This window comes from Natrix helvetica, assembly GCF_964273705.1.
Source record: "Natrix helvetica genome assembly, chromosome: 2".
Classification (NCBI taxonomy): Eukaryota; Metazoa; Chordata; class Lepidosauria; order Squamata; family Natricidae; genus Natrix; species Natrix helvetica.
This window is the reverse complement of record NC_138552.1, coordinates 274,110,859-274,136,388: the sequence shown is the minus strand read 5'-3', so window position 1 is coordinate 274,136,388 and position 25,530 is coordinate 274,110,859. Positions and strand designations below refer to the sequence as shown.

At 43.6% G+C, this 25,530-nt stretch overlaps 2 protein-coding genes across 6 annotated transcripts in view; both read right to left on the bottom strand.

The window, feature by feature from the left end:
- Positions 1-25,530, bottom strand: part of TSPOAP1 (TSPO associated protein 1) — an 84,253-nt gene that overhangs the window by 3,817 nt on the left and 54,906 nt on the right. For 3 of the 5 annotated variants that reach the window (XM_081942393.1, XM_081942396.1, XM_081942397.1), the window contains 12 exons: positions 24,564-24,887; positions 23,464-23,667; positions 16,679-17,803; positions 15,838-15,952; positions 15,214-15,365; positions 8,316-8,484; positions 6,564-6,635; positions 5,670-5,708; positions 3,770-3,873; positions 3,162-3,233; positions 1,199-1,297; positions 983-1,057 (listed from right to left, as the gene is read on the bottom strand). In XM_081942393.1, the coding sequence (XP_081798519.1) occupies positions 1,031-1,057; positions 1,199-1,297; positions 3,162-3,233; positions 3,770-3,873; positions 5,670-5,708; positions 6,564-6,635; positions 8,316-8,484; positions 15,214-15,365; positions 15,838-15,952; positions 16,679-17,803; positions 23,464-23,667; positions 24,564-24,887 (2,502 nt within the window). In that variant the 3' untranslated portion in view covers positions 983-1,030. The remainder of the gene's footprint in view (positions 1-982; positions 1,058-1,198; positions 1,298-3,161; positions 3,234-3,769; positions 3,874-5,669; positions 5,709-6,563; positions 6,636-8,315; positions 8,485-15,213; positions 15,366-15,837; positions 15,953-16,678; positions 17,804-23,463; positions 23,668-24,563; positions 24,888-25,530) is intronic. The other 2 variants (XM_081942394.1, XM_081942395.1) reach the window with 2 other exon arrangements.
- The window catches only part of LOC309386717 (protein NipSnap homolog 2-like), a 291,445-nt gene that overhangs the window by 243,394 nt on the left and 22,521 nt on the right, over positions 1-25,530 (bottom strand). The window lies entirely within an intron of this gene.

Below are 25,530 nucleotides of genomic sequence, written 5' to 3'. Positions count from 1 at the left end.
ACGAAGGTTATGGCAGGTGATCACACGGGTACCAAACTGATCTGGGAGTAGCACGAATGCTGTATGCTGAGGGCTCCTGCCCATTGCTGTATGTACTTGTCAAACGGACAGGAGTGAAGAAAAGCAGATAGTTCATTTACAAGCTGGAACACCTAGATTCCTGTATTTGCTGACATCACTGATACTTTCTGGAAGGCAATAATTGTTGTAGAATTCAGCTAGATAACCTGTGATCCAGTATTCATTTCAGAGATATTTCCTTGCCTAAACAGTGGGTTTAAAAAAAACCAGTGGGAGTGACTTCCAACTTCCTACCATCATCTCTATTGACTTTCTTTGTAGGAAACTGGCAGGGAGCATTGGAATTGATAATTATGGTTGATAACTTGGTATAAAGAGCCAGCTGTAGGCAAGCACTGGCTCTGGTGGATGACAATAATTGAGGGGAGATTCAAAGGATGGGGTGGCTCAGTGGCTAAGACGCTGAGCTTGTCGATCAGAAAGGTTGGCAGTTTGACAGTTCGAATCCCTAGTGCCACGAAACAGAGTGCGCTCCTGTTACTTGTCCCAGCTTCTGCCCACCTAGCAGTTCGAAAGCATGTAAAAATGCAAGTAGAAAAAAAAGAACCACATTTGGTGGGAAGGTAACAGCGTTCCGTGCGCCTTCGGCGTTTAGTCATGCTGGCCACATGAACACGGAGACATCGTCAGACAGCACTGGCCCTTCAGCTTTGAAACGGAGATGAGCACTGTCCACTAGTGTCGGGAATGACTAGCACATATGTGCGAGGGGAACCTTTGCCTTTTAACTCAAAGGATCTATCTTGACATTCTTAAGCATTTGTTTGAAGTAGGCCCCTCGATTTGCAGAACGGGAAGGAAAATTTTGTTTCTACTCTCATCCTGATGCCAATATGTCCAGAGATATAAAATATTTACTAACTGGCAAAAAGCATTCTGGGAGATTTGATCTGGGACTTACGTGATTGTTCTCTGCCTTTCTCTCTTCCTCTTGACTTTCTCACAGGCATCACTGGATTCTCCTTTTTCTCACTCGCTGAGGGATGCCACGAGCAGACAAGAATAGAAAAATGAAACAAAGATAACTCAATTATCTGGGCTGATGCTGGCATCCCAGTTCTGTGATAAAAACCCATTTTCACATCTGGATCCCAATCAGACAACATATCTCCCTCACCTGCCTTCCAAGGCTTGGCTCACTTGCCAGTGCTCCGTCTGATGGCAAAGCTTCCAGGAAATTAGATGGAACAAGACCTTTCTGTCCATTTACCTCCCCCTGCAGATAAAGAAGGGAAATGTTTAGTTGGAGATCTCTTGATGATTCAAGACCAATCAGAGAAAGAGAGACATCCTTATTTTTTCCTACCATCAATCTCTTGTGCATGTTCTATTTCTTTTTTTAAAATAATTTTTTTAATTTTCTTTTTATATAAACAATCCATGTTTCATTAATTAGTGTGTCGTATAGGGTACAAATATTTTGTGCCAACATTAAAATATACAATCTTATTCATTATTTAATCTCATCTTGGCTTAATTTCCAATATTTTAAGTATCTAATATAACAGCAATCCCATTGTGATTTATTTAACTCTATTACTTATATTAACTATTAATACATTTTCTATACTTTAGATAACTTCTTTTACTATTAATTCCTATGTCTATTCTCTAACCACCAGTAAAAAGATTCCCAAATTGTATAATAATCAGTTTGTTCTTTCTCTTTGATAGCCAGTGTCAATCTATTTATTTCTGCGCATTCTAATATTTTCCTAATCACATTCTCCTCTGCAGGGTTCTCTTCACTTTTCTAATGTTGTGCAAATACAATCCTAGCTGTTGTTATAACATGAACAATCAAATATAAATTTTCTTTAATATAATGCATGTTCTATTTCCAAGCAAAGTGATGGACTAATGATATATCTCCATCATCTTAGATTTCTGCCTATTACTCTATGTCCGGGATGGCGAACCTATGGCATGCTTGCCACAGGTGGCACACACGGATCCATTTGTCAGGGCACACAAGGTGTTGCCCTGTCAGTTGGCCAGCGTGCATGCGCGTGGCCAGCTGAGTTCAGCCTTTTTTAAAGCCATTTTTTGCCCTCCCCAGGCTCCAGAGGATTTAGTGACTTCCGGTTTGCTCGTAGGGTCATTTTCCATCTTCCGGAGCCTTCAGGAAAGTCTCCGGAAGGCCCCTGAAGGCTCCGGAGGGCTGAAACCGGCCCTAGAAGCAAACCGGAAGTCAGTTTCCTAACTTCCGGTTTGCCCGTATGGGCATTTTTTTGCACTCCAGAGGCTTCAGGGAAGCTGCTGAAGCCTCCAGAGGGCCTCCGCGAGGGCAGGGGAGGCTCTTTTCAAGACCAGGAGACCTTTCAGAAGAAAAGTAGAAGCTTTCATTTCCAAACTGGGACACTCAGATCCCTCACTTTTGCTGATATCAGCAATGCTTCCTGGAAGGCAATTATTACTGTGGAATTCAGCCAAGCAACCTGTGACCTGTTGGATTGTCATTTCAGGAGGCCAAAAAGGCAGCAGGAATGACTTTCAATCTGCTACCAGCTTCCCCATTGACTTTCTTTGTGAGAAGCTTGTAGGGAGCTTGGAAATGTCACGGAAATGTCAATTACCTAATGAGGTTGACTGTGCAGCAGCACAGCAGCAGGACAGCATTCAAATGGCCACAATTTTGCCAAAGTTTCAGTCTCATGGGAGTCATGGATCCCATATTTTGGATGCATTCTATAAATAAGCCCATTTGGGGTTCTTTTATTCAAAAATGGTTGCCCTGTGAGGCACCATTTCACGCAACTGAAAGTTGCCATCAAACAGACATGAGACTTTAGATATATACCGTATATTCCACAAACTCTTAAAATAGAAACAATCAACACCCCCATATCTATGGAGATTCTCGGTCATCCATGTCATGGTTGTTCCACAGCTGAAGAAGCTTCTTGGATGAGAAGCGAAACATATTCAAAGATAAACCAGGAAGTCCCGTTGCCTCTTGAAAAAGTACCTTTGGGACAATCACACCCCTAGTTCCATACATAGCAACGCAGGCCTCTGATTTACTAGATCACTGTTTGAACCATTTGAATTTTTTTAAAAAAGAAAGGCATGATACGTACATAGTAGAACCCATCATCATCCATGGAACTGAGCACAGTCACAATGTCCCCAGCACAAAATCTGAGCTCAACCTGGAGAAAAACATTAAGAACAATAGTAGAAAATCACTGAAAAGAAGATGGTTTATGGATTTGCTTATAGATAAGAGATGGGATATAGGATGAAGAGATGTTTGTGACTTTAGAGAAGATAAAGAATTACTAAATTTGTTTATACTTGTGATGAAGATTGGAAGGTTTTTTTTTTTTCTCTCTCTCTCTGTCGTATACACACACACACATATAAACTTTATACGCCACCCATCTCATCATTCAGAGCAACTCTATATTCTTTCTTTATTATATTATTACTTTAGCCTTTCTTCTGATTTTCTTTTTTCTTTAAATTCATGCACAAATAGTAGTAGAAAATCAGTATAGAAGCAACGGAGAAGGAAGGGATTACTTCCATTTTCAGTTTATATACTGAAACTAGCACTGAAACAAGACAATCCCCAGGATTTATTGGGCTCATGGCAATTCCTTAACTGATACCCAAAGCTAAACAGTTCATACCTCTACCCTCTAACAGTGCTGCAAAGATTACGCTAAGAGCAGCCTCATCTTACCTCGGTGTCTGGATTAGGAGAATTCTCTTGGGGATTGTAGTCAAAAATGGCCACCATTGTTCTTACAAGGTCCTCAGAACTCAGATTTTGCTTTCCAGGTGCTTCTAAAGAAGAGAGGGAATGTACAACTAGCAGATCAGAATGGGAAGTTGCTTGAATGACGTAGAATAGGAGGAAGCATAATAACAATGTATACAAAGATATCTTGATTGTCAATATGTGAATTTTGATAAAATTCAAGTGAGGATTACGGAAAGGACACAGAAAGACTTCGTAAACGATCGACACACTGTGTGGAATTGAAGAGGCTTTTATGTTATATGTGTTTTGTGTTTTGTGTTTGTGTTTGTCTGAAAATAAAAAAAATATTAAAAAAAAGAATGGGAAGTTGCATTTAATACAATACAATACAATAGCAGAGTTGGAAGGGACCTTGGAGGTCTTCTAGTTCAACCCCCTGCCTAGGAAGGAAGCCCTATACCCTTTCAGACAAATGGCTATCCAACATCTTCTTAAAGACTTCCAGTGTTGGGGCATTCACAACTTCTGGAGGCAAGCTGTTCCACTGATTAATTGTTCTAACTGTCAGGAAATTTCTTCTGCTGTTTTCTGCCAGCGAAAACAGAGCCTGGGAGGGGCGTGTGTGGCCCCTCCAAGTTCCATTTTCAGCTGCAATGGTCTCCTGCCACCCTCTGCCAGTGAAAACGGAACTTTATTACATTGGCAGAGGGTGGCAGGGGGGCGTTGAAGCTGAAAATGGAGCTCTGGAACCGGTTTTCATTGGCAGAGCTCTTGGGCTACCACAGACACACCGACATGAATGATGTCAAGCTAGCCATGCCCACCCTGGCCACGCCCAACCTGCCCCCAAGATAAAACAGAAACCTGATGTGGCCCTCAATGAAATCGAGCTTGACATCCCTGAACAGTGGTGAAATCTAAAAAAAATTCCTACTGATTCTGTGGGCATAGCTTGGGGGTGGGTGGGTCATATGACTTGGTGGGCGTGGCTATGTAGCCATGTGACTGGGGTGGGTGTCAAAAGACAGAAACTCATTTTAACAATGTCCTGCTGGAGCAGGGGGTTGGACTAGATCAGGGGTCAGCAAACTGCAGCTCTGGAGCCACATGTGGCTCTTTCCTCTCTCTGCTGTGGCTCCGTCACTGGTCAGCGCCACAATTTTGAGAGGAGCTTCCGGTGGGAGGGGGGAGAGAAGCACAGTGCGTCAGGAGAAGACTCTATGGCAAGGGGAGGGTTTTCCAGTTGTCTCCACAATTGATAGGGTTTTTGGTTGTGACAGGTAGAGGAAAAAGTACGCTGCGGTAGGAGGAGACTCTATGGTGGGGAAACTGAACTTCCGGTCAGCTCCAAATTTGAACAGGGGGCTTCCAGTTAGGACCTTTGTGGCTCCCGGTGTTTTCTATGGGAAACGGGTCCAAATGGCTCTTTGAGTGCTTAAGTTTGCCAACCCCTGGACTAGATGACCTCCAGGTCCCTTCCAGCCCTGGATTGCTGTTGTCTTTCAAGATATCCTCTGAAGCTAGTGCCAGGTTTGTGGTCCTTCCTCTCTCTCCTTTTTCCCTCCCTCCCTCCCTCTCTCTCTCTCTCTCTCTTTCTTTCTTTCACAGCAACCCCCCCCCTCACTTTTTAAAGAATCTTTTTCCCTGCCTATTCACCTGAACCCACAGGGAAAAAATGCGGAAAAGCGGGAGGGAAAGCTTCCGAGGATCGCACAGCCTACCGCTGAGCCACACAATCCTCGGAAACTTTTTTTTTACTAGCCGTTTGAAGAACCGAGGACAATTGTCCCTACTGGTTCGGCTACACTGGGCCAAACCGGGAGGATTTCACCCCTGCCTCTGACCTAGGAGTACCAAGAAAAATAGAAGCAACACTTACCTAAATCAGGAACCTGATCTTCCACCCTGATTGATTCTGCTGGGTGACAAAAGGTATTATGAGTGAACTATGTTTATTTGTTTGCCGGTGTATCTTAAGCAAGGCAGTAGCCAAGAAGAAGATTTATATTGGTAAGGGATGGAATGATCTGGCTAAATGCAAATGCTTACACAAGTCCTATGAAAATATACAGTTCCAGCCAACTTATGGATATGCAGAATTCACATAAAAGATGACCCTGTAATCCCTTAATTCGGGGTAGAGTCAGGATGACTAAATGCAGCTAAGCATTTATTGGCCAAATGCCTTTCTATTCTCTTCCATGCAGAGTTCATAGCAGATATTTTTTTTCTTTATGCCCTAGGGGAGAAACATCTGCTGCTACCTAGGATTGAACTCTCAACCTTCCGACTGGGAGATGAGCGTCTTCACCACTAAGCCATAATGCTGCTCACCCAATAAGCACTATTGTTGAAGATTGGAAACCTTTTATGGACTTTTTGCTGAAAATGAAAAATAAATAAACAGATGTTTTATGGATTTACTGATTTTAAAAGATCGAATATGAGAGGAATTATGATATAATGTTAATGAGGGAGATGAGAGGATAGGTTTGTGTCCGCTTGATAGAAGATTGGAAATTATTTTTCTTTTCTTTTTTTCCTCTATTTGTATTTCTTTCCACATTTTGCTTACCTTTTCACTTCACATTATTTCTTCTTTTTCTTTTCTTTAATATTGTTTTAGATTACTACCTTTTCATCTTTGATCTCTTTACAAATCTTTAATAAATATTATAAATAAATACATACATACATACGAATTGTAAAAAGAAAGATAATCCTTTTATCCTGATCAATACAAGATATCAACATTATGAAATACTGTACTGACCTTTCTTAGATCGCCGAGGCTTTGAAGGGCGATTTAATGGGTGCGATGGAGGGGGAGAAAATGCACCATTCCCTTTGATTAAACAAAACAAAACACAATTAAATTAACAAATAATACAAATCAATAACTTAGTAAATTATTCTCTAAAGCCCATTCTCCTGTATTTCTTAATGAGCCATTTCTGGATTAATATGTTGTAGACAATGGATTGGGAGATCCATTGCTATTCATGACTATGACTCAAAACTATATATATACAGTGTGTGTGTGTATGTATGTATGTATGTGTGTGTGTGTTGCATTTGTGGTGATAAATAAATAAAGAGAGGCTAGTATAGATCTATTTCAAGCTATTTAGCTCTCATCAGCTAGCCATACCCTTACTGGGAATTGAACCTGGGCTGTATTACATATTAGGCAGTTGTATTGGCCACTAAGCCACAGGCTCTCCTCCTTTATCAGCTAAGCCAGGGAAATAGGTATATATTGTGTCACAACCCCTGGTATGCCCAAATATGGTAGGGAGCATACTGCTTCCCTTTTCTGTCTTTTGGCTCATCCTAGGAGCCATCCAGGCAGAAAGCCATTTTTTATGTTGCCTTTGTTACGTTTGTGTTGCATTTGTGCTGATAAATAAATAAAGGGAGACTAGTATAGATCTATTTCAAGCTATTTAGCTCTCATCAGCTGGCCATACCCTTACTGGGAATTGAACCTGGGCTGTATTACATATTAGGCAGTTGTATTAGCCACTAAGCCACTGGCTCTCCTCCTTTATCAGCTAAGCCAGGGAAATAGGTATGTATTGTGTCACAACCCCTCCTAGGGTGAGCAAAAGATAGAAAAGGGAAGCAGTATGCTCCCTCCCATATTTGGGCATACCAGGGGTTGTGACACAATACATACCTATTTCCCTGGCTTAAGCTGATAAAGGAGGAGAGCCTGTGGCTTAGTGGCTAATACAACTGCCTAATATGTAATACATGTATAGCAATATAATATATATGGTTCATTGTTGGGGATATTGATGAACCATAGAATATAAACGTTCCAGGTATCACTAGGTGTCCAAAACCTCGCTCCAAATTTTGGAATATTATATCATTCAGCTAACTGGCAGAAGCACATGGTACAAAGCCGCTAGAATGGAAGATTCTGAGCTGAAAAGTCCTACAATGTTATTCCCAAATGTAAGCAGAATCTGTTGTTTTGCTGTCTGATTCCACCATGTTGTACATAGAATGTCCTTCTTCTAACGATCTGATTTTGTCCTGGCATTTTACTGTTCAGTATTTAATTCATTATGTTGGCACTTTTGAGACAGAGAAACAACAAGGCTCAAGCAAATTAACCATACATTCTTTAACAGGTAAGTGGACACTTGTAAGCCATGAATTTATGCAACCCTTGACTGCTACTATAGAATAGTCTACACTTTTACTCATAGAGATCTGAGAGAATGTCTGGTTCCCCAAGGCCCAACTGTTCAATCATCAGACTGATGTTTTCTTGAGCAAGATCCTTGCTAATTCAAGTTTTCATTTGCCTTCCCTGACAAATCCCAGTAATATGGGTGAACATGATATAATTTGTGAATAGTTTTGCATGTGTATCTGAGAGAGTTGTGTTATCATAACTTCATCCATTACTTTTTCTACAGGAACATAGCAACCAGCATGATTTCCCATTCAAAAAGGTTCCCAAACCTGGCTTGGCAAAGTTCAAGACGATAAATACATTTGGGCAGAGTACCTAGACTTTCCATCAGCATATCAGTAGAAATGTGGCCTTCTTCTAACAGCTGTTTTCTTGCACTGTCACTGTCCACCCGGAGTTCAGACACCATGTTGCAGGGTATAAACCCTATTCTTCCTGCACATTCCCCTCTGTAGAAACCATCTGCATCTTTGTGACCATAGACCTGTGAAAGGGAGAGGCAGAGAATCAATCGCAATGGTACCAAAATGATATTTGCTTATGTCCATTTACTTCTTTCAACCCATTGCTAAATTAATTCATCCCCAAAAGGCTTACAATAATAGGATCTTCCAATGTTTCTCAACCTTAGTGTCTTGAAGATGGGTGGACTTCCTCCCAGAATTCCCCAGCCAGCCAAGCTAACCCACTATTGCAATCCCAAAACTTGAAGATGGCTGGGGAATTCTGGAAGTTGAAGTCTACACATCTTCAAGACACCAAGGTTGAGAAACATTGGGATATACAAATGTGTAGAATATTCCATTCCAATTCCAATTATCCATCAACCCCAAGAAAAGAGATCTCATGGTCATGATATGGAGCTCAATATGACAACCAGGAGAAAATATGAAACTAAAGCTAGAGGTTGTTATGAGCTGAAGATAATGGGCGTTGGTTCTTACCTGATACGCTCATTTTCTGGTAGAGTAGAGACAGCAGCCAGACTGGGGTATGCTCCATCCATTAACCAATCGGACTGAGTCTACACTTATGATGTCATCGGCCCTTGTGGCTCCTCCCCAATTTCAGATGAAGGAAAACTGTAGACTCAAGTGAGAATTGTGAGCAAAAAGTGAAAGTCCATAGTCACTGTATCTCTCTCCTCCACACAAGGAATTCCCTCGCGTGACCCATACCAGGGCGGGGCTGGCTGCTGTCTCTACTCTACCAGAAAATGAGTGTATCGCGTAAGAACCAACACCCATTTTCCTGTTATCGTAGAGACAGCAGCCAGACTGGGACGTACCAAAGACTGGGCTGTCCACTAGGGTGGGAAATTGTAAAAAAGGTCCGTTAGGGCACAAGCACTTGTTGTAGCACCCTGCTCCCAAAAGCCACGTCAGCCAACACGTACTTGTCCAATTTGTAATGACGAATGAAGACTGTGGGAGACGCAGACTTCTTCCAAGGTGGCTTGAGTGGACCAAGCCGCAGATGTCGCAGCACTGCGCGTAGAGTGAGCTGTAATGTTTGCAGGGATCTGTATGGATTGAAGTTCATAAGTTTAATACAGGCTTTTATCCAGCAACCCAGACTAGACAATGAAGCCTTGGTAGCCAAGAAGGCCTGGCGAAAGGAGATGAAGAGTGGTGGAACGAGGCAGTGCGGTCGATGTAGATCTTGAGGGCACGACGTACGTCAAGAGTGTGCCACTTGCGCTCCCTGTCATGACGGGGAGACAGACAGAAATCAGGTAAGGTCAACTCCTGACCTCGGTGGAAACAGCTATTGACCTTCGGTATGAATGTCGGGTCCAGTCTTAAGAGAACTCGGTCTGGATGGAACATCCACAAATCATGCCTGACTGAAAGAGCAGCCAAATCAGAAATATGTCTGGCTGAGGTTACAGCCACCAAAAACAGCATTTTAAAGGACAACAGTTTCAAAAACGTGGATCTCATAGGTTCAAAGGGTGCGGAAGTCAAAGCCTCTAGGACACGAGGCAAGTCCCAAGTTGGATATCTATGTATGGCAGGGGGACGCAGGTTGGACGCTCCACAGAGAAATCTCCGGATCAATGGGTGAGAAGGCAGATGTTCGGATGCCAGGTCATCCAGAACAGAGGCCAGAGCGGCCAGCTGTCGGCATAGCATGTTAGGGGTAAGTCCCTGATCAAGCCCCCTCTGCAGGAAATCCAATATCTGCGGAATGGATGCCCTAGGTGGGTCAACAGTCTGGTTGGAACACCCCAAAGCAAAAGTCTGCCACGTGGCATCATAAATGCAGTTAGTACAGCTTCTGCGTGATGCCTGAATGGTAGCAATGATGTCAAGGGAGATGTTATCAGCTGTTAAGGCTTGCCATTCAATCGCCATGCTGCAGCCACTGGGGGTCGGGATGACAAACTGACCCTTGGTGTAGAGAGAGGAGACACCGTGGGATGTGCCATGGGGTGGAGATTGACAGAGTCACTAAGTCGGCATGGCCAATTCGGCGCTAGCAGCAACAGTTCTGCCTCCTGCTCCAGCATTTTTTGAATTACCCTCTGAATGAGGGGAAGGGGAGGAAATGCGTACAGGAGACCCCTGGGCCACTGGCATCTGAGAGCGTCTACTCCTTCTGCCATGGGGTCCATGAACCTTGAGTAATACCTGGGTACCTGGTTGTTGTCTGCCGTCGCGAACAGGTCTAGGAATGGGAGGCCAAACCGTAGTGTCAGTCGATGGAAGAGGCTCGGATGGATGGTCCACTCTGCCTGATCTATCGTTGTCCGGCTCAGCCAGTCTGCTTGGACGTTGGAGACCCCTGAGATGTGTTCTGCCCTGAGAGATAACAGGTGAGATTCCGCCCACTGGCACAACAGGTTGTATTCCTACATCAGGGACCAGGAACGAGTTCCCCCCTGTCTGTTTATGTGTGCCTTGGTCATGGTATTGTCCATGAGGACTAATATGTGACGGCCTGAACTCTGTGGTGGAAGTGTCTGAGGACGAGGCGAACCGCCTGCAATTCTAGCCAATTTGCGCTGTATTGACTCTCTTTGAGGGACCACTGACCCTGAGCCACTAGGTCCTGCATGTGTGCCCCCCATCCTGTCAGACTTGCATCTGTCATAAGTGTGAGACAGCACAGCTCTCTGAACAAGGTCCCTTGCAAAATCGCTGGGACTGCCACCATTTGAGAGAGTGTAATACCTGTCTGGGAAGGGGGACCCTGAGAGGAGAGCTGCTCCTGTCGGCCTTTTGATGTGGAAGCATGAACCATTGAAGGCTCCTGCTGTGAAACCTGGTCCACGTGACAATCCCGAAGCAGGATATCATCTTGCCCAAGACTTGGGAGAGAAGACGAAGAGATGCCTTGCGTAGACATAGCACCTTCCTGACAAGTTCCCTCAGACTGAGAATGCAGTCATTGGATAGGAACACCATCTCCGCCATGGTGTCTATCAAGACCCCGAGGTGGAGAAGGCGAGCGCTGGGAATGAGGTGACTCTTTTTGAGATTCACCCTGAACCCGTGATTCCGCAAGGTGTGAATGGTGAGGGCGAGATCTCTTTCTGTCTGAACTGGAGACCTGCACAACAAGAGGATGTTGTCCAGGTAACAGAGAATCCAAACTGGGGATGACCTGATGTGGGCAGCTAGTGCTGCCAGTACCTTTGTGAATACCCTAGGGGCAGAGGATAGACCGAACGGAAGAGCTCGGTACTGAAAGTGCCTCCCCCCATAGAGAAGCGGAGATATTTTCGGTGGTCTATGAAGATGGGGATATGAAGCTTCGTCAAGTCTACCAACGTGAGGAAGTTGCCTTTCCTGACCGCCTGGAGGATGGTGTGCAGAGAATGCATTTTGAACCGCCGATAGACAATGTGGCGGTTCAATGTTTTTAGATCTAAAATTGCTCTCCATCCCCCAGAATTCTTCGGTACCACAAATAGGCGGGAATAAAAACCCTGCCCTCCCTGATGGGGAGGAACCGGTTGGATGGCCCGGATCTCCAACATGTGCTGAATGGCCTGTTCCATCAGTGCCCTCTTGCAAGGACACTGAGAGACCAGGCATGGCACAAAGTGTTCCTGGGGGATGGAGAGGAATTCTAGCATGAGACCAAATTTGACAGTTTTGAGTATCCAATTGTCTGTTGTGGTCTCCTCTCAGCAGTGGGCAAAGAATGCCAGGCGGCCTCCGATCGGAAGAGAGTCCAGATAGTCATTTCCTACGTGAAAAATGGTGGTTGCCTCCTCCACGGTAAGATTTCTTGGAGGGGAAATGCTGTGTGTTTCTACTGGACCTGTCCTGGTGAGATCCCTGTCTGGGAATGTAGGATTGGCATTGTGGACAGGGGAAGGAAGGTCTCCTGTCCGCCGGTCGAAAGGGCGACCTCCTATAGAAGGGAGTGGGCCAACTGTCCTGTTTCTTGTAGACGGGTGAAAGGACCTTGCGCTTGTCTTTAGATTCCGTGAGGTACGGGTCTAAGGGATTACCAAATAATTGGGTGCCACTGAATGGGGAGGCTGATAGGCGCCACTTGGTATGGACATCTGCCTGCCATGGCTTGAGCCAAAGCAGACGCCTGGCCGTGACCAAAGAGGCCATGGCTTTAGAAGCGAATCTAGCAGCATTAAGGGAAGAATCAGCCGCAAATTCAACCGTTGCCCTGATCTTGTTGAGATCCCTATGTGATCTAGTGTCAGTAGGAGCGATGCGCTCCTGAAGCTGTTCAATGCAAACCAAGGCCGCCCTGGAGAAAAATGAAGTGGCCATACAGGCCCTAACAGCCCAGGTCCCAGCCTGATAGTTTTTGACTGTTTGATCTGACCTTTTCTCCTCAGGCTTGAGAACCTCCTCAGGGGCTCCAGAGACCACAGTAGGTGAAGACAGGGCTGCAACTGGTGCGTCCACTGGGGGAGTCTCGAAGAACTTGGTGAGGTCTGGTGCAATGTTGTAGAGACGTTTGTCAAGGTTAGTCGGCTGTGGGCCCATGCCTGGATGACGTTCAGGAATATCTTGAGAACAGCGATCACCTCTTTTGCATCATTGGTTTGGTGAATGGGATACTGGGACCCTCAGTTGAAGCTGGTTCTGCCATTTTATCCTGTGAAGTAGAAGCTGAAGCAGAAGATGGTAAGTTAGCAGCTTTAATGGCCTTAAGTAGAAGGGACTTGAAACGATCAGTTTTGAATAATCCGGTAAAGACAGGGGTATCTGGGGTGACCACCTCCTCATCAGACAGGTCTGAGTCCCGCAGGTTATCTTGCTTCTCACCAATTGAGGCCTGAGAAGTAGAGGCAGAGGGATCAGGTTGCTGAGCCGCGTCCAAAATGGCTGACTTTATTCCTCTGAGGCTTTTCCGAGCCTCAAAATGGCCGCCGCTATCTTCGTGGGCTTTTCCAACCCGCAAAATGGTCGCCGATACTAAGTGTGGCCAGGTGATCTGCAGAATGGCCACCGGACTCGTCTGGAACTGCTGCACACGAAACGGCCGGTCGCGCGTCCCTCCGAGTGCCCAGAATCAAGGAGTGCCGCAAGGAAACAGCTGTGGAGCCATAGCTCGTGAGCTGGCCGATCTGATTGCAAAGCAGGCTTCCTGAGTGAACTCGTGGCCGCAGGCAATCAGACAGCTAAGGAGAAGCAGCCAGAGATCAGTTTCGGATTTCCCTCCAATTTGTAGAATAAAGGATTATTTAAGGAACCAATTTAAAGGAACAACAATTTTGGGGGGGAAAATTCACCAATTAAAGATATAATTAAATAATTTGGAGGAGAGATTAATTCTCACAGCCAGTCCAGGTTGGACTGAGTCTGAAACTGGGGAGGAGCCACAAGGGCCGATGACATCATAAGTGTAGACTCAGTCCAATTGGTTAATGGACGGAGCATACCCAGTCTGGCTGCTGTCTCTACAATAACAGGAAAATATGTGGGAATTCTTTATAAATCAATAGCACGTTGGGAATTTTGCATAGCCAGTAGGAGGTAGTGGTTAACAGTGGTCTAAGGCTTAGAAAAAGGACCTTAGCATTCAAATTTCTACTGAGCCATGATGCTTCCTGTGGTGGCATTGTGAAGTCATATTAATGTTTCTTAAATATTTGGAAAATATCATCATAGAGATGAAACAACCATTTCCTTGCAGGGAAAATTTTAAGACAGGCTGCATCTGTGATTGGTTGGAAGCATTCACAATGCTCTATTTAATCAGAGATCTTTCACAGTTCCACAAAGCACACTACAAATAGCCCTTGGTTGTTTAATAACTTTAACAACGTTGTGACAGACTTTTAAAAAGCTACTTACCATCTGTGCTCAAAGTTATGACCACCGCCGCCAACCCACCCCCATGGTCACAGGGTCACACTTCGGGTATACGGCAGGTGAATCACACCAGTTGCAATGCCCCAAGATCACATGATTGTGATTCACAACATTTTTGGTCATTCCTCCACACTAAATATGTTGCATTTGCTTAACGGCCAGATGGTCCATTTAACAACCACCTAATTTACTTAAAGAGACCATACTGACTCAGATTGTCATGAAAATGATCATCAAATTGAATCAGATCACATGGTGACCCGCTTAAAGACTACAACAACCTACAACCAAAACTCTGGGATCAATTGTGGTCATAAGTCGAGAAGTCCCTGTCACTGCACTGGAAATATGACATGACAGCCTCTTTTCAAACCTTCTGGTTCAGCCCAGGAAGATCCAGCAATTATTATCGTTTCCTTCTTTAATGACATCTGCTGAAAACCTGAAGAGGACAATTCTTTCAATCTCATCTGTTTTGAGAACAAAGCCACAATTGGGTTAAGTGGCCTGTGATGTGGGAAATAATAAGAAAGAAAACACCTCAAGATTGTTGTGGGGGGGAGATAGACTCAGTAGGTATCTCTCCCACCCTCCGCTGTCCTCTCTGTAATAAAGATAAAGGTAGATGATAAAAAAATAAATAAACCGAAGCTTATTTTTGCATGTATTCTCTAGCTTTCTGTGCTCCCAAGTTTGATTAATCATCTTGGAGAACTTCTCCAGTTATTTGTAGTTATTCCAATAAAATTATTTCTGAGCAGAGCATTTTGCAGCTGAACCATTGGCCACAGTCATGCTTTCTGCCACGCTGTAAACTTTTTTTAAAAAAATAAATAAATAAACCAGAGAGTTCTAGATTCACGTACTCTGTGAGAATTGAGCCCTGCCAGTAAGTCTCTTCTTGGTGTGGTTCGTACCTTCAGAATCTGGCCCTCTTGAAATGGGAGCTCCTCTTCGGCAGCATCCCGATTAGGGGACATCGAAACAGGGTCATAGTCAAAAAGAGCCACAAACAGACGTGCTGAGCCCTTGTCATCTGCTGATTCAATGGAAGGACTCCTCCAAGTTCCTAACCAGGACACAAAAGCAAACTGTTAGATACTCCCCCCCTTTAGTTGTTGCAAGGACAATAGTAGTTTCCAGTCAGGTCCTCTCTTTTCAGGTGGGAACAGAGAGAGACCTGATTGGCTGAAGCGCTGGCCGGCTCCCCTTTAAAAAGGGAGCTGCCAGACCTCTCACTCAGTGGATGCCTGTACTTGACCAAATAAAGAGCTGTTGTTTTCTTAGCCTTTTGTGCCTGTCATTACCCAATCTAACACAAACCACAATTGGACCGAGCCTGTGTATCAGGACAGAATTCCTAGCCCTGGTGTTGTGCCTGCAAATTTGGAAGGATGGGCTTGATGCTGCAATTGTAACTCCTTCACGCACCTGATTTTGTAAGGAGATTTGGAGCCATTCTTGTTCAACTCTTGCTAAAATTGTCCCCTCTCCCCGCCCCCACCTTAAAACAGCCCTAATGGAAACTGCACTTAACTCACCAATACTTCCACTGAGAGGTGGGGTCCCTTCTTGACTTTTTCTCGGAGACCTTCTGTCTCTCTGGACAGGGGACTGGTAAGATGTTGAGTCCAACAACCCAGGATTACCTGTCACCTGAAAGAGAACCCTTGGCAGAATCAGTCCTGTGTTTATTCGCTGACATTTCGGCTACATCCTGCAGCAAAAGCACAAAATGCAAAGGGCTAGAATGCAGCATTCCTCTTTTGCGCATGTTTCCAGAAAACACTGACCAAAAGCAAAGCAAATTCCAAAGGCTCAGTTTTGCGGTTAAACCGAATCTGTCATTTTGTCACCATAATAAATGTTTCCCCCATTCATTGTGAGATCTGGCGTTTGCCGTGAAACTGAGAAATTCTCATTTCCCTTTGAGTTTTCTATACCTTGAGGGCCACTGGATCTTATCAATCAAGGTTACATGGATATAAATTATTCCTAGACCATACTGATCAGATGGCAGCCTCTTTCTGGAAGGCTTTGCACATAAAAAAGAATGTGAATTTGAGATTTAGAATAAAGGGTATTTAAGTTTGCAGACTTTCTCTAAAAATTAACAGGAAAAAGGAATACTGCATTGGATATTTTCAGCCAGTGATGTCTGATTGATAGCCAATCCCAAAGCAAAATATGACAAAAGCCAATAAGGAGTATCGCACAAATGGGCTGTAAGTTTCAAATAAAAACAGAAGCCTCTATTTTGTAAAGCACTCAACACAATAAGCAGAATGCAAGCAAGCATAGGAGCAAAGGGTCAAAAGCACAGTCAGAATTGTGGCAAGCTGCTGTAATGACACCAGCTGATGAAGGAAGTGTCTCACAGACCCATGTTTGCACAAGTGGGCCCTCCTTCCAAGCCTGCTCTGGCCTGGCTCCCAAGACAGAGGGACTTTTCTCCCATTCTTCTGGGGCACCACTGGCCTTCTTCCTCCATCCGCAATGTCCAGATGAATGGCTGGGAGATGTGCTCCAATCCGTGCTCTCTCCCTCCCAACTATTGGATCGCTTCAGTTCTCGTCGCCCACTGGATTGGACTGATCCTGACCGGCTGGAGCAGTCACTCCATTCCTCCTCACAATCTGTGGGTGATCCATCAGCCCTCCCATCTGAACTCAACAGGCTCACTGGTGTGGAAGTGATGGTTAAATCCTCTTCCTCGTTTGAATCATATTCAATGTCAATCTCCAAATTCTCCGGGCTGAGGCAGCGGGGGAGGCCTTGCACAGCTTTCTCCTTTTTCTCTTGGGCCATCATTCTCCTTGGAGGAACTTGATCCGGCCTTTGTCCTGCCCAGCTGCAGAGCTTCAAGTCATCGTCCATCTCAAGGCTGGTGATCACATTCAAATTCTCTGTGAGGCTCTGCACTCTGTAAAGACCACCTCCGGTGTAGTAGGAATTGCTCCGCAGAGAAACACTGGGCTCGCGGATGTCTCCTTTTCGCTTCCTATGTCCCTGGGGTTGGACACGGGTCTTCTCCTTGCAATGACTGGATTTTCTCCATTCCAAAAGAGGGGATCTTGATGGTTTCTTTCGATCATCCCACTGATAGGTCATATCTTCACCATCCCATCTTCCAGAGCAACTGGACGTTTCATTCATACACTCCCCTCTCAGTGTCTGTAGAAGGGTCTTTTCAGGTAAGATCAGCTCTGAAAGATTGTGGTTTCTTCTAGACCAAGAACAGGGAGGACCCTGCGCTCTTCTGGTATGATTAGGAAGCTTATTCTGGAAGCTTTCCACAGTCTTCTTTTCCAGAGGGATGGAAATAGATTGGTTTAGGACTGGGTCCCAGCCTTCATCATCATCATCTTCTTCTTCCTGTTCTTGTTCCTCCTCCTCTTCAGTCACTTCAGGAATACTAAACAGAGCCTTGCTGCAATTTTTTTGCAATGGCATTTCCAGAATCCGTTCCAAGATTTCTTCATCGCTGTCAGTATCACCAAGATCCAACTGTGCTCCAGACCCAGAAACCAGACCATCAAGGAAGAAGCAAAGAGAGAAAGAGGAATTAGGCATTAAAAGGTGGGTAAACAACACTTACCATCACTCCTGTAGATGGCATTAAATAAGGACTAGACAAATTCACAAAGTGAAACGTCAATCAATGGCGATGAATGAAGGTAATTAAATAGAAGAGCGATACTCAGAGGAAGATCAACTCTTCAAATTTATTGCCGAACCACAGGTTTTGATTTCATGATTGTGGGCTTCCCTATTGAAAGCAAGATTCTAGTTTTGATAAATCTATTTTCATCTGGCTCCAACGGGGTTCTTTCAATGTGTTGAACCCAGCTAGAATCCATTGCCCAGACCTATGTTGCAAAGCTAAAGAAGCCATTCCTGTACATTAAAAAAAAATGTGGGAAAATGGAAATTGTCAAATAAATGGTTGAGCCTCCAGCTGTACATCTGGAACTGGAGTATCTCTTGGTGTTATTACATATCACATGGCTACTCCAATCTACCTGAAATATATTATGATTACCATTTATATACCATTCTTCCTCCCACGGAAGGATGTACTTTAGTTTGTCCCACCTACATAACTACCAGGTGTATTAGGTAATAGCCATGCTGACAATATAGCTGGTTGGGAAGGGTAGGAAATATAGTCCAAAGCATTTAGAGATTGTAAGAGAACATCTTTTAATGTCCTTTTGAACTTAGCACATGAGAAAATTGTGCCTGCTATTTCCTGTTGTTTGGCTTTTTGTAGCTTTTTCAATGGCATTTGCCTGGTCAGCCTCCTCCCAAGGATCATGACACCCAACCAGGAATTCTTCAGATGACACCCCAATGACAGTCAGTGTTCTACTGCTCTGTCTCTTCTTGATGTAGGGAAAGTCCATCCAGTCAGGGTTTTCCACCATCATCAAAAGTACAAAACTAGGTCATTTTCATTTATACGTTCAAGAAATTCTTCTTTTTAAAAACAATTCCCCTTCTGAAAAACTAACGAGACCAAATGTTGCTTGCAAGTGATTCAGTGGTAGGTTCCTAGCCGTTTTGCTACCAGTTTGCTTGTGCTTGCGCTCGCACGCGTCCAGGCAGGTGGCCGAAGCTTCCTGCCACCGTCACTACCGGTTCAGCCAAACTGGGCCAAACCGGGAGCAACCCACCTCTGAAGTGATTCTGAAAAATGAAATCACCAAGAGTATTGAAAGGTCCCTGGTGATTCTCCTTGCAGTCAGAAAGAGAAGGCTAAAACAATTATATTATGATTGAAAACCTGAGGCTGCTCAAGAATAAAGTCCATAAAGATCTGGGATGGGGTTAGGATAGGAGAATGGCTGGAAAAGAAATCGTCTACCCTCACCAGGATACTCAAGATTATTTGAGACCCTGTAACTCCGCAGCGTGTATTGTCTATGTCGGAGATCCTTCCCATTTTATTTCCATTAACCTAGGAAGATTGTTAGTAGAAAGTGCCTAATCAGCTCTTCATCTTAACTACAATGTCTTATAAAAGCATGTGATTTTCATTTAGATCAGGGGGGTCAAACTTAAGGCCCACGGGCCAGATCAAGCATGCGGGCCCACCCTGGGAAACAGTGAGGGACCGGACTGCGGTGTCTGCCAGCAAAAACTGTGTTCTGAGCTGTTTTCACTGGCAGAGGGTTGCAGGGGGCCATTGCAGCCAGAAATGGAGCTTAGGAGCCTGTTTTTGCTGGCAGAGCGCTTGGGCACCGCCAACATGAGTGATGTCAAGCTGGCCACGCCCCTCCTGGCGACACCCATCCCACTCCCCCAAACACAACCCTGATGCGGCCCTCAATGAAATCGAGTTTGACACCCCCGACTTAAATCAACCTTCTTTTCCTTTCATGCTCTGCCAGAATGTAACCCCACCATTGCTATTCTCCATTTTGCTATAACTCTTTTCCAGTTCTCCTTGTGTTCCTGCCCACTCATAGTTCTCTAGTGGGAGGTGCGCTCCATCATATAGCTCTGTTAATCCAGCGCTCTCCACCCCGATGGTACCATAATGTCAAAGCCCACCTGGCCTTTCTAAGAATGCTAGCAATTCCAGGAAATTTACATGGCGCCAAGTGGGGAGGTTAGGCACAACAGCATATGTTACACCTAAGCTTTGGACATTTTTGAAGCTTTGAACAGCTTTGAACAGCTTTGAAGAACGGTTGCAGGAACTAGGTATGTCTAGCTTAAGAGAAAGAAGGACTAGGGGAGACATGAGAGCAGTGTCCCAATATCTCAGGGGTTGCCACAAAGAAGAGGGAGTCAAACTATTCTCCAAGGCACCTGAGGGTAGAACAAGAAGCAATGGGTGGAAACTAATCAAGGAGAGAAGCAACTTAGAACTAAGGAGAAATTTCCTGACAGTTAGAACAATTAATCAGTGGAACGGCTTGCCTCCAGAAGTTGTGAATGCCCCAACACTGGAAGTCTTTAAGAAGATGTTGGATAGTCATTTGTCTGGAACGGTATAGGGTTTCCTGCCTAGGCAGGGGGTTGGACTAGAGGACCTCCAAGGTCCCTTCCAACTCTACTATTGTATTGTATTGTATTTGATACCACCACATCAAGCTCTTTGCTCTGCACAGAGCATTCTATTTATTTACAATAGTCACAACACCTAGGCCAAAAATCACCACTGTGGGAATACATGGCCACAATACCTTCCTTTGGGAAAAGCACGATACCCTAGATAACTCTTGCACAAGGAAAGTATTGCCAAGATACACTATATTGCCAAAAGTATTCGCTCACCTGCCTTTACTCGCATATGAACTTACAGTATTTAACCTGTGATTATGTCTTCCCGACTGAATTGCTGTTAGTATTTTTTTCCCCTTTGGATTCATTGTTAAGTCACTGACACTGCATTAGTGCCCATAATGTGGCTAGATATTTCCTTAGTCTACTCCATGCTTCATTCATTTTCATTATCCTACAGATGCATATCAGTTATAACGTGACGTCTCCAAATTAATGACCTTTTTCATGATTCTTTGTGCTAATTATAGTTAGTCTGGATTTTATCAGACTGATTTTCATTGATCTGTTCTGTATTAATATGAGTATTGGGTAGAGAATTTGTAACAACATCCATTAGACATCAGTCAGCAGAGATCTGGAGCATGCAGCGTGTCCATATGGGAATGCATGGGGCAGGCAGAGGTTGAGGGGAGCAGGTAGTCCTGCAAGTAGCTCGGTTCTATGGTATCTAAAGCTTGAAAGGCAATAACCAGGAAACTTGAATTGCACCTGAACATCTATTGGGAGCCAATATAGGTTCATATGCGAGTAAAAGCAGGTGAGCGAATACTTTTGGCAATGTAGTGTATATCAGGGCTAAGGTTCTGAAGTTTGTGTTCTGTGCTGCCAGCCTCCATAGCACTTTTTTAGCTCCTTGTTTCTTAGAGAACTATGCAAAATGAGGATGAACTGAGCTGTAGAAATCTGGATGACTTTTAGATTGCCTGAAAAAGTAAGTGATTCTCTTTGCTGCCATCTGATGGCCATCTAGATTATTGCATTCCAGATCTGGTAATCCTACCTACTCTTTTTTAGATTGAGGAATAACTAAGTACAGAGAGTTAATTTGAACCTGGAATAAAAGCCTATTTTAGCCTAAATTTACTCTCCTTAGAGCTGGTTTACTGAATCAAGTAACCCTCCAAGACCTCCAAGGTCTATTCTAATTCTAATTTTAATTCTAAGTATAAGTCTAAGTGTAGTCTTCCTAGTGTTCCTATCACACACTAAGCTCCATTAACCATTTACAATACAATACAATACAATACAATACAATACAATACAATACAATACAATACAATAGTAGAGTTGGAAGGGACCTTGGAGGTCTTCTAGTCCAACCCCCTGCCTAGGCAGGAAACCCTATACCATTTCAGGCAAATGGCTATCCAACATCTTCTTAAAGACTTCCAGTGTCGGGGCATTCACAACTTCTGGAGGCAAGCTGTTCCACTGATTAATTGCCCTCACTGTCAGGAAATTTCTCCTCAGTTCTAAGTTGCTTCTCTCCTTGATTAGTTTCCATCCATTGCTTCTTGTTCTACCCTCAGGTGCCTTGGAGAATAGTTTGACTCCCTCTTCTTTGTGGCAACCCCTGAGATATTGGAACACTGCTATCATGTCTCCCCTAGTCCTTCTTTCTCTTAAGCTAAACATACCCAGTTCCTGCAACCGTTCTTCATGTTTTAGTCTCCAGTCCCCTAATCATCTTTGTTGCTCTTCTCTGCACTCTTTCTAGAGTCTCCACATCTTTTTTACATCGTGGCGACCAGAACTGAATGCAGTATTCCAAGTGTGGCCTCACCAAGGCATTATAAAGCGGCATCAACACTTCACGTGATCTTGATTCTATCCCTCTGTTGATGCAGCCTAGGACTGCATTGGCTTTTTTGGCAGCTGCTGCACACTGCTGGCTCATATTTAAATGGTTGTCCACTAGGACTCCAAGATCCCTCTCACAGTTACTACTACTGAGCAAGGTACCACCTATACTGTACTTGTGCATTCCATTTTTGTTGCCTAAATGTAGAACCTTACTCTTTTCACCATTGAATTTCATTTTAAACCCCTTTAAAATCTGAACCATAAACTATTACTTTTTCACCTCCATCAGCTATGGTACCGGAATTATAACTGACAGATTTAAAAGGGGATTAAAGCAAGGATTGTGTTACCAATAGAAAATAGCTGTGAAAGCTAAATGGAACTGCTCATCTCTGAGTACAATATTGGTAATATAGCTTTTCATGTTTTTGCCCTAATTAAGGGTTTTCTAAAGACATCTGGTTGTAGTTGGTGTGAAGAGCATACTTGATTCAGCCTTCCACATTTTGGTGTTCTCCAGATAAATTGAGGCCGTGATGGCTGGGGTAACTGGAAGCTGCAATCTGGATGTATCTAGAAGGCATCAGTTTGACAAAGGCTGAAATACAGTCTGAAGGAAGGAGATTTTAGGGAACTCCACGAATGCTTTTTGAGAACCCTGTGAAAGCTAACTTGACTGATACAATGAAAGAAAAAGTCCATACATATGTAGAGAAGAATATATGCACTCTTTTCAGATAGAGGTCGATGAAGCCAGGACAAAAACAAAATATTATTGTAGTCTAATTTAATTTAAAGTATGTTATTTTAATTCAATTAATGAAATGCAGTTAATACAACTGCTCCCTGTGTTCCCTCATTTTATCTCCTCTCTATATTAGCAATAGCACTTAGACATATACCGCTTAATGGTGCTTTACAGCCCTCTCTAAGCAGTTTACAGAATCAGCGTATTTTCCCCAACAACCTGGATCATTTTACCCACCTCAGATAGAAGGCAGAGTCAACCTTGAGCCTGGTGAGATTCGAACTGCCAAATTGCAGTCAGCCGGCAGTCAGCAGAAGTAGCCTGCAGTACTGCACTCTAACCACTGCGCCACCGTGGCTCTTTAATATTATTTTTATTCAATATTAAATATTTTATTAATATTTGCAACAATCTTTGGAGATGCCCTGGGTTTGGGGAGTATCAAGAATAAGCAAATAATCTCATGAAGATGTTTGAAGGAGTTGAGCAAATCTGCAACTCCTCCTTAAGAGCTTCATAAAGACAGCAAAAATAAGATTACCTTGTCTCCATTCTCTCTGCCGCCATATTCACTTGGATTCCATTTCATCTCCCCTGATCTACCAGAAACTGGCTTCTCTTCTTCCTCCTCCTTCTCGTCCTCTTCCTCCTCTTCCTCCGTAATATCAGAAAGGTCAGAACCACGATTGTGGTCAGTTAGAAGATTTAATGTCCAATTTCCTGGATCTGATCTTTTCTCTGCTTGCTAGAGAAATTCAAGAGGAAAGGCTTATTAGTGGGGGGAAAAATCAAATGTTGTATAATTGGAATGAATAACTGAACTCATTCCCAAATCACAACTTTCATACTGAATGTATATCTTCAAATATGAAATTGCATTTATACTTTAGGTAAAGGTAAAGGTTCCCCTCACGTGCTAGTTGTTCCTAACTCTAGGGGGTGGTGCTCATCTCCGTTTCAAAGCCGAAGAGCCAGCGCTGTCCCAAGACGTCTCTCCATGGACATGTGGCTGGCATGACTCAATGCCGAAAGGTGATTCCTATTTTCCTACTTGCATTTTTACATGCTTTTGAACTGTTCGGTTGGCAGAAGCTGGGACAAGTAATGAGAGCTCACTCCTTTAACATGGCACTAGGGATTCGAACCGCTAAACTGCTGACCTTTCTGATTGACAAGCTCAGCGTCTTAGACACTGAGCCACTGCGTTATACTTTGGGTGATGTTAATTTTAAAACTGATCTGGGTGTTTTCAGAGGTATCTGCAAGGTATGGTCAAAAAAGCCAAGATGGTAGCTGTAATAGCACAAGAGAGTTTTGGCCACATTTTGACTTTTTTTTTCAATGTAGCCTAGTATAGCCTCCGGGTATAGCCTTTGATATTTTGGAATGTATTATTTAAAGCAATTTTATTTTGTCTTTTAGCCAAAAGTTTCCCCAGAAGTCAGAAAAAGGCTTAAATCCTGGTTGATTTAGTTTTTAGCAAGCCTCAGACAGGAAATATTACAAACTGTTAATATAAACAATCATTATGTCTGCACATTCACTCCCTTGCACGAAGACCAAAGGGCTTTGCGGTTTGTAAGAAGTTACGGATCATTAGGTTTTCTAAACCAAAGAGGCCTTTGATCAATGAATACCGACCTCTCTTCTGATCCTGGGCACCAGCTGAGAAGAGTCATCTCTGGAGCCTTCTTTCAACGGCTTCATCCTCCCTGAATCAACTAAAGATTCTGGAGTTTGTCCTTCACTTTGGCCCACCTCCCCGGTGGCGCTGTCTTCTTGCTTGGAAGGTCTGTCCATGGAGGGTGGTATCTTTGGTTCCAGGGAACTCTGGTTGTTATCTGGCTCTCTTTCTGGTGGGGCATTTGTCCCCTGTTCTGCCGAGCAGCTTTCAAAGGTCTCCAGGCTATTAGCACCACTGTCTGAAATGTGTGGCTCCTGTTTTGTCACAGTGAGCAGCAGTTCCTGGGAGTACATTGTTGCAGAGAGATGTTATATTAATATCTCTTAATTACTGATATCTCTTAATATTATAATAATATTGTCAGGTTTCCAAAAGATGGCCTCATTGATTCATGAGTCTCGAGCCAAATTTCAAAAGAAAAACTAGTCATTTATTAGGGGCATTACTTTTAGCAAGATCTTTTTGCAGTCAGATCTTAGCCTTAGTTGAATTATAGCTGACCTTTACCCCTGTTCCTTCCCTCCCCTCAGTCTGTGTCATAAATCACATTCCCCAATGAGGTGCACCCCTCCCAAGCCTGCTGCGGTAATCTGAGATCCGACTCTAGCCGAAAGTATGCATGGAATGCGCTTCCCCCCTTTCCTCACTGTGGCAACTCTATGAGTTGACAAATATCTTTTAATTATTAATATCTTAATATTATAATAATATATCTTAATTATTAATATCTTAATATTATGATCATACAGATATTAAATGTAAAATTAGCAGTGGTGTTCTTTTTCTAATTAGGAAGGAGGAATATATGAGTTATATGAGAACATATCTCATCTAGGGGTTGGTAAAAGTTGATGCTGCAATATTGCTTGGCTTTTAGAGTTTAATAAACTATGTTTATTAAAACATAGTGTGAATGAAAATAGT